The following is a 10675-nucleotide window of genomic DNA, read 5'->3' as shown; positions in this document are numbered from 1 at the left end:
GTCGCGACGGCCGAAGTTCACAGAACCTAGAAGGCTTGGAGTTAAATGGGACACCATCACCAGGATCATCACTGGCTGACGCATTTAACGAATTCTTCACCCCCCTGCTGACTGACTCCCATGAATCACGGACCTTAGAAAACATTAGATATTCTTCCCGTGACAGCGCTTTTTTAAAACCAACTAACTCTGAAGAAATTTGCGACACGTTTCTCACCTTCAACAACAGCAAATCATGCAACTGAGATGACTTACAGATTCGCACTTAAAACACGTCATGGGCATTATCAGTCCCAGTCTTGAGCATGCGTATCACTTCTCCTTTGATATCAAAATTGCCGATTGGGCGAGTTGGTGGGACATGGTTCTGTTTCCCCGTCTGTTTCCGTTCTGGTCATTTCGAATCATGTCCCACAAACTCGCTCAATCGGCAATTTCGATTGAACGTATTTCTTCTACATTGGGCACTTTTCTATGTCATCCACCCAAGCACAAATCTGCCATCACGCTGGTCAACCTTGTTCCTGCGACCACCTGTTAGTCGAAGGTGGTTTCCTTCTGTTTGAAGAAGAGGAGAGTTCCGCTCGAGGTTCAGGCCCTCTTTGGCACCCTGGAGCCGTCCTGTGGCCACGCCCGTCGTGTGCGAAAGACCTTGAAGTGTGAATACTGGCGACAAGTGCGACTTTATCACGACTGCCTCAGATGCGTCATCCATGAAGAAGCACCTGGGTGCATGGAGCACAAAAGATTCCAGGACTTCATGAAGTTGGCTGCCCAAATCACCGAGATTTTGCGGCAACGCGCCCGGCTGCGCCTCCAGGCAAGAACTACAGTGAAGAAAGCTTGACAAAATCCTGTCACGATGCTCGAAGGTGCTTCTGTGCCAAGTGACGTCCAGGACATCTTACTAAAGCCGAAGTTTGCCTACGAACCTACCACCAGCCGACCTCAGATGCTGACAATGATTAGAGACGTTGCTCACCGTTCCCGTGACAGAGACAAGGAACGGCTCATCGGGAACGGTGTAGATTGCGCCATCGACAATGTGAGTCGAGAGCAGAAGGGAGCCCTTCTGATCGCTCAAATATTGAGCTGCTTAGAACGCAACAATTTGACCGTTTTGCAGTCAGACCAGGAAGGGGGCTTTGTTGTTATGCCGCGAGACACTTTCAATGAAAAGGCGATGGCTGCCATCAACAAGAATTTTAAGCCTCTACAGTTTCGTGCTTCTAGGAATAAATCGGCCGCACTCGCGCATTTGAAGCAGTGTTAGCTAGGTGGTTTAGCAAAGAAAGTGGACGGTGCAAAAACTGGGTGCTTGGAAATATTTTTTCACAGGAAAGGCGCACAAACCTGAATACCCGCTTAGATCAATGGTCTCAGAAAAATGTGCATGGACGCAGCATGTGGGACATTGCATAAAGGACAATTTGAAGGCCTTGTCGGGAGAAGACCCGTTCTAGATTCACAGCTTATTTCAGCTTGTGAATGATCTCAGTGCCGCCATGATGCGAGCGGCGACAGCCTTCTCGCTAGACGTTGAGGACTTGTTTTACTCCGTTCTGCATGATGGTCTCTACAACGCAGTTCACCAGAGGATAGACGACACTGGAGTCGTAGTATTTCAGAATACAGCCGGCATAAGCGCGGACAAATTTATGGAGCTCATGAGCTTTTACCTTTCGTCCACTGTCGTTTCTTTCAGTGGTCGATTTTTGACCCAGAAATCCGGGATTTGTATTGGGTCGTTAGTTGCCCAGGTATTGTGCGATATTTTCTGTCTGCAATGGATAGAAACATTAATAAAAAACTGAATGATAAACATGTCGTGAAATTTTACAGGTATGTAGATGACTACCTTGTAGTCATGAGCACAGCTGCCATTTACCATCTGCGGGAAGCCGCTGAACTGTTCGAAGCCTTGTTTGGTGGTCTGAATGTCACCATTGAATTGCCTGTGAATAACAGCATCCAGTTTAAAGACGTGTTGCTTCCTTTCAAGGACGACCATGTTTGCTGGTATTACAACGTAAGGTAAGAGAGCTGGTAAAAAGAATGCTAGTAACAAGCGCACTTCATGTGGCGTTAGCAAAGAGCTGTGTGTATATGGCAAAATGAAGCTTTGAGAGCCAAGTACAGCGCCTCTACTTTGCCGGGTACACACCTTCATTAGTAGCCAATAAATGTGAGGCTATGCCTAAAACGTTAAATGAGGGGAGCCAGGCTGGGAAGGAACGAGAGAAGAAACGCGTTGCAGTCATGCCGTACCTTTACAAGATGTCCCACAACGCAAGAAAGATAGCAGGAAGGTGCAACGTCCAGGTCGTCTTTTGCGCAGCGTGCAAGCTCTCGAAAGTATGTGTCTTGAACAACAAGGCAAGACAGGCGACCTGCACTACGAGACACGGGCAACGGTACACACACTGCCGGACTGGGGTTGTCTATCAGATACCCCTAACGTGCGGTAGTGTGTACATACGCCAGACGGGAAGATGCCTTAATTTCAGGGCCAAGGAGCACTTCCTCGATGTAGATGGAGGGTCTGGAGGTTATCTAGCAGACCACTGCAACCAGCCTCGCCACAAGTGTAAACCTGTATTAGAGGATACAAGTTTCTTAGCAACACGAAAAAACAAAACAGAATGGGAGGTCATTGAGGCCTAATTCATTGCTAAGGCAGGGGACAGTTGCGTAAGCACTCCCTCAATTTCACTGCACAAGAATGAAATGCTCTTCCTTGACCATGCCTAAAGATTCCTGATTTTGCATGTTCGTCTGCCACTTCCCGTTTGCTCATGAAGTTTCCTTATGTTAGCCGGTGCGCATTCTTCTCAGGCTTTTGGTGCGGCTCATAAGTTGTAATCGTTCAAATTGTGCTTACATGTAGACTGTTTTTTACTTCTTACGTTCTTAGCGTTGACAAGTTTTTTTTGCTCCATTTTAGGTTGTATTCGTTTGTTTTTAGTTTTTTGTGGCATCCGTAGGGTCGTATGACGTTTTATCTGATTTAAGGTTTCAGACTCTGCTTTTGCTTCGCTTGCTTGGGCCCTTTTAGGCTAACTCTTTGTTGTAGTTAAAGTGTTCTTGACACCGCCCTTTGATCCCGGTGTTGTTTGGCACGTGTGTTTTACTTGTTTTTTTTTGCTGGTTAAAGTGCTTTTTGATATTGCCAGGTGGCGCTGAAGCACGAAGACGTTGACGCTGTTGGCGAGCGGATTGAAGGAAGTTTATGTTCGCAGTTTTCTCCCACCAAAGGTTGCCCCGGTATTGCACTGCCTCCGGGATCGGCCTGGGTCATTATACCGCGCGCCTTTTCTATCCTGTCTTCCTATCACATCTTTTAACTCTTCTACTGTCTGCACGTGGTAGCGATTGAGGCTCGGCTTGAGCCAGTGGGCAGGCCAGTGCACTTTCCTTTTCTTTCTTCGTGGCAACAACAGACAGACAGACAGACAGACAGACAGACAGACAGACAGACAGACAGACAGACAGACAGACAGACAGACAGACAGACAGACAGACAGACAGACAGACAGACAGACAGACAGACAGACAGACAGACAGACAGACAGACAGACGGACAGACGGACGGACGGACGGACGGACGGACGGACGGACGGACGGACAGACAGACAGACAGACAGACAGACAGACAGACAGACAGACAGACAGACAGACAGACAGACAGACAGACAGACACACAGACAGACAGACCACCGAAGGACGTGCTGCCGAGCCCTCTCTTGCCGGGTCCCTGTCTTTTCACCAACACCGTAACACATCTGGTGGGGGTGGGACCGATCTCATGTGCTGCACCCCAACGGTTAGCCGGCGCTCCAGTCCTACACCCGTCGAGACGCCCGTCCGCCGTGCTTGCCGCCGAATTCGAGGCTTACCACCCGAGCCTGACCCATCGGGTATGAACTCAGAACAACTTGGCGCCGCCTCAATGCCTGGCGCGACCACCCCAATGCCTGCCGCAACCACCCCAATGCCTGGGGCCCCCACACCCTACTTCACGCTCCAGAACCCCCGCATCCCGAAGTCCTTCCAGGGTGACATCTTTAAGGACGTGGAAGACTGGTTGCAGCACTACGAGCGAATTGCCGCATTCAACCAGTAGGTCGATGCCGCCCACCTCAGAAACGTCTACTTCAGTCTAGACGACGGCGCCTGGACCTGGTTTGAAAACCGTGAAGATCAGTTGTCCTCTTGGAGTGAGTTCCGGCGTCGTCTCCTAGAAACATACGGCAGCTCGGACCGTCGCGAACGGGCAGACCGCGCAGTGCAGTCTCGCGTTCAGCTTCCAAATGAAAACGTTGCAGCCTATGTAGAGAACATAACGCGCTTCTTCAGGCGCGTGGACCCTGCAATGCCCGAGGACAAAAACGTACGCCATCTCATGCGTAGCGTCAAGGAGCAACTTTTAGCTGGCCTTGTCCACTGCCCTCCGACGACTGTCGCCGAGTTTCTCACTGAGTCTTCCACGATTGAAAGGGTTCTTCAGCAAAGAGCGTTCGCTTACAATCGGCCCGTGTCCACCGCCTCCTTTTCAGCGAGTTACCATTCCACGGCACCGACGCCTCCCCGCTACGCGATCTCATACGTTCGATTGTGCGTGACGAACTCCGCCAGATGTACGGGGCTCCAAGCTCCATAGCGACCTTTGTCCGCGAAGAGACGCAACAAGCACTCCGCCCGTCCTTTCCTGCCGATGAGCCCCGACCATCCCCTTCTTCTGTCTCTGATTTTAAGCGATTTCTTCTGTCTCGCCTGGCCGTCGTCTCACCTACGTCGAAGCCCTGCGGTGTACTGCTCCGGATTCGGCGTCCTTCGTTCCGTCTCCTGCTGAAGTGCCGGGCCCACCTGCACCCGTGCTGCAGTACGTGGAAGCTTCCCGACCATCAACGCGCAAAGCCGACGTATGGCGCACATGCGACCGATGCCCCCTATGCTTTCACTGCGCCGCCTGAGTCTCGAAACGTTTCCCGCCGATTCTCCTGGACCCCGCTATGGCGAACGACACCGGGCCATCGCGGATATCCTTGAAGACCAACGCCGGCTTCAGTCTCGTCACCAGCAGTCCCGATCTCCATCCCCCAGGGGTCGTCCTTCATCATCTACTGCGAGTTTTTCCCTTTTTTTCAGCGCCATCGTGTGTCTCGTCTCTTCGTCCGTGTGTGTTCTTAGCGCTGGTTCTTAATGCGATGGATCACAACACACTCGCCCAATCCTCAGTTCTACAGTTCATATCTTGTACCTGGGCTTCTTTTAGGTGTTGCAACCTGGATCTTTTCCCGGGCGGCGCAAGGCCGGTCGACCAGCCCACGGCGGGAAAACTGCAGCCGGCGACTTTGGGGGGTGGGCTCGGAGGACATCGTTGAGTGTAGGACCGCCCATCGACGCGGACACGACATGCCGACGCCTCGACGGTTCCGAAGTCCCCGGTCACCGTTCACTCCGACACAGCGACGCTTCCTCGACACAACCACGCTTCGATGGTTTGGAGGTCCGCAGTACCCGCTCGCTTCGACGCATCGGCACTGATACATGAAGGCGCCTCGACGATTACGACGCCTGCGCTCCCCGGTCCCTCCGACACACTGACGCCATTAGAAAGCACACACCACGCCGACGAATTCCCGGTGCCAAATCCTGGAGACAACGACGCCTGTGACCGAGCATCCTCCCCAGAGCCTCCAACTCACGAGCGGCTTTCCTTAGACATGGCTGTGATACTTGATGATCGCCACGTTCGAGCGTTATTAGATACTGGTGCTGATTATTCGATTCTAAGCAGCCAGCTCGCCGCCATTCTCAAAAAGGTTCTCACGCCATGGGCTGGCATACAAGTTCGCATTGCGGGCTGTCATCTGGTTGCACCTCTCGGCATGTGCACCGCCCGAGTTCAAATCCGGGCGTCCACATTTGTCGCCTGCTGTCTTGTTCTGAATAACTTTTCGCGCGACCTCATCTTAGGTGTCGATTTTCTGCGTGAATATGGGGCGAGTACTGACCAACGCGATAACAAGGTCACGTTTTCAACTGAAAATGCTGCCGCCCTCAGCAGTGCACCGCGACCAAGCCAGACGCTTCGAGTTCCTACGGACACTGTCACCCTGCCGCCTCGAACCAGCTCCTTCATTACGGTTGAGTGCGAATCATTTCAGGACGGTGACGCCATCGCCGAAACCAACCTTTCATTACTGCTGACGCAAGGCGTGTGCGTGGCCCGCAGTCTGATCCATCTTAATAGTGGCCAGTCACAGGTACTTGCTACCAATTTTACGCACGAGTATCGGAATAATATTTCGCGGCAGTTCCGTAGCCTTTGTCGAAAGCATCTCCGCTGTTTCCGAGTGCTTCTCCTGCAACCTCCTTTCTCCCTCGAGTGCCTCGATGTCAACTCCGCGCTTTCAACCAGCAAACAGGAACAGCTGTGTGCACTATTGCTCTAATTCAGAGAGTGTTTCGCCTCCTCATCGAAAGTGCGTCAAACAACCATAGCCAAGCACCGCATCCTGACGTACGATGACGTACACCCAATCCGTCAACACCCCTATCGCGTATCGTCTACATATCTCGAGCGCGAAATCATTAAGTCCCAAGATAAAGAGATGCTCAAAGATGACGTTATCGAGCCTTCCAAAAGCCCATGGTCCTCGCCGGTCGTTCTCGTTAAAAAGCAAGACGGCACTCTGCGTTTTTGCGTCGACTACCGGAAGCTGAACGCAGTCACGAAGGACGTTTACGAATTGCCACGATTTGACGACTCTTCGACCTCCTTCGGCGCGCTCGGTATTTTTCTTGCATCGACCTTAAAAGTGGCTACCGGCAAATCGAGGTCGATGAACGGGATCGTGAAAAGACGGTCTTTGTCACTCCATACGGCCTTTATGAATTTAAGGTTCCACCTTTCGGTCTTTGTTCTGCGCCTGCCAGCTTTCAGGGGATGATGGACACTGTCCTTGACGATGTGGTGGTTTTCGCCGACTTGTTTAGTCAACATCTTGAACGCCTACGGACGGTCCTCGAAGCCCTTCGTTCACCTAACCTCACATTGAAGCCTCAGAAATGCAATTTCGGTTACCAGGAGCTGAAATTTCTCGGCCATGTCGTCAGCGCCGCTGGCGCGAAGCCCGACCCCGACAATCTTGCAGCCGTGGCGGAATTTCCACCCCCACGTGACAAGAAAGCAGTTCGACGTTTTGTAGGGCTCTGCAGTTACTACCGGCGTTTTAAAGAAAATTTCGCTGACCTCGCAGAACCGCTGACTCGCCTCACCCGCGACGCCACACCTTTTGTTTGGTCCAACGAGCAAGACGTGGCTTTCGCCGAGCTCCGCCTGCGTCTTCAAACGCCTACCGTTCTTGGCCATTTTGATGAGCGGGAAGACACTGAAATACGCACCGACGCTAGCAACATCAGCCTCGGCGCGGTTCTCCTGCTGCGCCAGGATGGCGTTGAACGAGTCATCGCTTATGCAAGCCGCACTCTATCGCGTGCAGAGATTGACTATTCCACGACAGAAAAAGAATGCCTCGCCATTATTGGGGCCGCTGCAAAATTTCGCCCCCATCTTTATGGTCGCCGTTTCAAAGTGGTCACTGATCACCACTCCTTGTGTTGGTTGGCCAACCTGCGTGACCCGTCTGGACGCCTGGCGCGATGGAGCCTTCGTCTGCAGGAGTTTGACCTCGCCATTGTCTATAAGTCCGGACACAAGCATGAATACGCCGACACCCTCTCTTGTGCGCCTGCCAAACTCGCTACACCCAACAAGGATGATGACATCAGTTTCCTTGGGCTATCCATTCTCCTGATTTGGCGACTCAGCAGCGCGCCAATCGAGCGCTACGACCCCTCATTGATTATCTGGAAGGTCAGTCGGCCACAGTTCTTAAATGTTTTTCTCGACACCTGTCGTCATTTTCCCTGCAACGAGCCGTGCTCTATAAGAAGAACCCTGGTTCCAGTTCGCGAGCGTATCTCCTCGTCGTGCCGACAACACTTCAAGAGGTAATACTTTCGGCGTTCCACGACGAACCAACCTCTGGCCATTTGGGATACTCTCGCACGCTTCCCACAATACGCCAGCTGTTGTACTGTCCTAAACTCTCCACTGTTGTGAAACGCTATGTACAGAGCTGTCGGAAACGTCGGCGCCGTAAGGCCCCGGCCGCCATGCCTCCGGGGCTCCTCCAACCTATTGCACTCCCACGTGCCCGTTTTGATCACGTCGGCATGGACCTTCTCGGACATTTTCCCTTTGTCCTCCGGTGGCAACCGGTACATCTTCATTGCCACAGACTACCTCACTCGATACGCCGAGGCCTGAGCCTTACCTCGTGGAACAGCGTCCGAGGTTGCGGATTTCTTCATGAGACAGATAGTCCTTCGGCACGGCGCCCCAACCTACGTCATTACCGACCGAGCGACCTCCTTTAATTCGAAGCAGATGGCCGAATTTTTTCAGCAAAACGGCACGACCCACCGTAGAGCTACTGCTTACCACCCGCAGGCAAATGGGCTGAGAGAGCGGCTTAATAAGACCATGGCGGACATGCTGGCGGTGTACGTCGATGTGCAACACAGGACTTTGGATATGATCATACCGTACATGACATTCGCCTATAACACAGCAGTATAAGAGACGACCCGTTTCACACCGTTCCGCCTCCTCTACGGCAGGGTGGTTCAGACGATGCTCGACGCAATGCTCTCTTGCGCAACTGATGATCAACTTTCTGCTCACGCTGAGGGGTTTGTCCACGAAGCCGAGCAGGCTCGTCAGCTAGCACGTCTTCACATCACACTGCAACATAAAGACTCACGCCGATACAACCTCCGGTACAGACAAGTCTTCTACAGTCCCGGCGACGACCAGGTTTGGGAATGGATTCCTGTTCGACGGCGAGGCTTGTCCGTAAAGCTGATTTGCCGCTATTTTGGTCCTTATAAAGTCTTGCGGCCCATCAACTACGTTAATTACGAGGTACTACCGGACGCGCCACTTTCACAGCAGATAAGCCGTCGACCACCCCGTCCAGAGATCGCCGATGCTCTACGCATGAAGCCGTATTTTGCAGGGTGACCCCCAGATACTTCGAGTCTTTCTTGTGTGCTTGTGTGTGCTTCTGTTCGGGCGCTTTTCTGCGCGCGTTTTTTAAGAGGGTAGGAATGCCAGGTGGCGCTGAAGCAAAAAGACGTTGACGCTGTTGGCGCGCGGATTGGAGGAAGTTGAAGTTCGCCGCTTTTTCCCACCGAAGGATGTGCTGCCGAGCCCTCTCTTGCCGGATCCCTGTCTTGCAACCAACACCGTGAAAATATGTTCACTTCATAAAGTTTAACGCCCTTTTTTCATTTTTGGGTTTCTTTTCCTTCTGATTCATACTTGCGTTGGCCACCCTTTGATGACTGTGGACTAGGTTGTAATCTTTCGCCTCCTGACTGTCACGTGGTTTTTGGCATATATTGTGCTGGGTTTTCCTCGAAAATAAAGAGTTGTTAGTCAGCGCCTGTCCTGTCGTCAGTGCTTTTTCTTCTCGTGTCCCCATTTGTTTCCGCAGTGGTCATTTAGGATCATCTATCTCCTTTGGACATGGCATATTCCCCAAATGTGTGCAGATAGCAAAAGTGAGCGTTCTTTTCAAAGGCGGCGATAAACATTAGCCTAACCAACTACAGACCGATTTCTATTCTTACAGTTTTTTTTCAAAGGGATTACAAAAGTTAATTAACAACAGGATGACTGAATTTTGTGAAAAGCATAACATACTAGCTAAATCTCAGTTCAGATTTAAAAAAAGACTTTCAGCGGAATTAGCACTTCTAACTCAATAAGAACTCATTTTGCATGCAATAGAAAGCAAATTACTAACTCTAGGCGTATTTCTTAAGTTCTCGATTTCCTTCGACCGCATAAATCATGCTATATTACTAGAGAAACTTTCAATCTACGGATTTCGATGGGTATTCCTATGTTTAGTGCAAAGGTATCTCCAGTATCGTCAAGAAAGTGTGCACATTAATACTCACTTATGTGAAATTAGGCAATTTAACAGTGGGGTGCCTCAAGGGAGTATCCTCAGCTCATTGCTGTTTAATATTTATATTAACGCAATAACATCTATCGATGATTCAGCTACATTTGTAATTTACGCCGATGATGCTACCATATTTTTACTTCACCTACACTGGTGGGCTTATTCGACAGGGCAAACCTTACATTGTCAAAATTGCACAAATGGAGCTCTGTAAACCCATTAACAATCGACACTACTAAAGCTAAAGCCATTCTCTTCAGGGCAAAAAATCAGGACGTGTTCGTTACTGACAATCTAATGATCGGAACATCAGTCATTGACATGGTCCATTCCTACAAACGTCTTGGGATCATATTCGAGGAACATTTTCTTGGAATTCACATGTCGACATAGTGGCTAACAAAATTGCCAAAGTAGTTGGAGTAATAACCAAATTACGTTCGTTTTTACAGGCCAGAATAAAATTAGTTATGAATAACTCGCTCATTATTTCGCACATTAGCTATTGTCATCTGATTTGGGGCACTACCACTGCCTCTAACATGAACAAGCTATTGTTACTGCAGAAAAAGGCAGTGCGCGTCATTTCCGACTCCTCATATGACGCTCATACAAAACCCCTCTTTGAT

The 10675-nt window shown here is 50.7% G+C and overlaps 1 protein-coding gene across 1 annotated transcript in view; it reads right to left on the bottom strand.

The window, feature by feature from the left end:
• Positions 1–472: 472 nt before the first annotated feature.
• LOC144102794 (uncharacterized) overlaps positions 473–10675 on the bottom strand; it is a 52615-nt gene continuing 42412 nt past the window's right edge. The window contains exon 2 of the mRNA XM_077635955.1: positions 473–725. Coding sequence (XP_077492081.1) covers positions 473–725 — 253 coding nt within the window. The remainder of the gene's footprint in view (positions 726–10675) is intronic.

Source organism: Amblyomma americanum, chromosome 8, assembly GCF_052857255.1.
Source record: "Amblyomma americanum isolate KBUSLIRL-KWMA chromosome 8, ASM5285725v1, whole genome shotgun sequence".
Classification (NCBI taxonomy): Eukaryota; Metazoa; Arthropoda; class Arachnida; order Ixodida; family Ixodidae; genus Amblyomma; species Amblyomma americanum.
The sequence above is the reverse complement of the archived record's forward strand: the minus strand, read 5'-3'. Positions and strand labels throughout refer to the sequence as shown.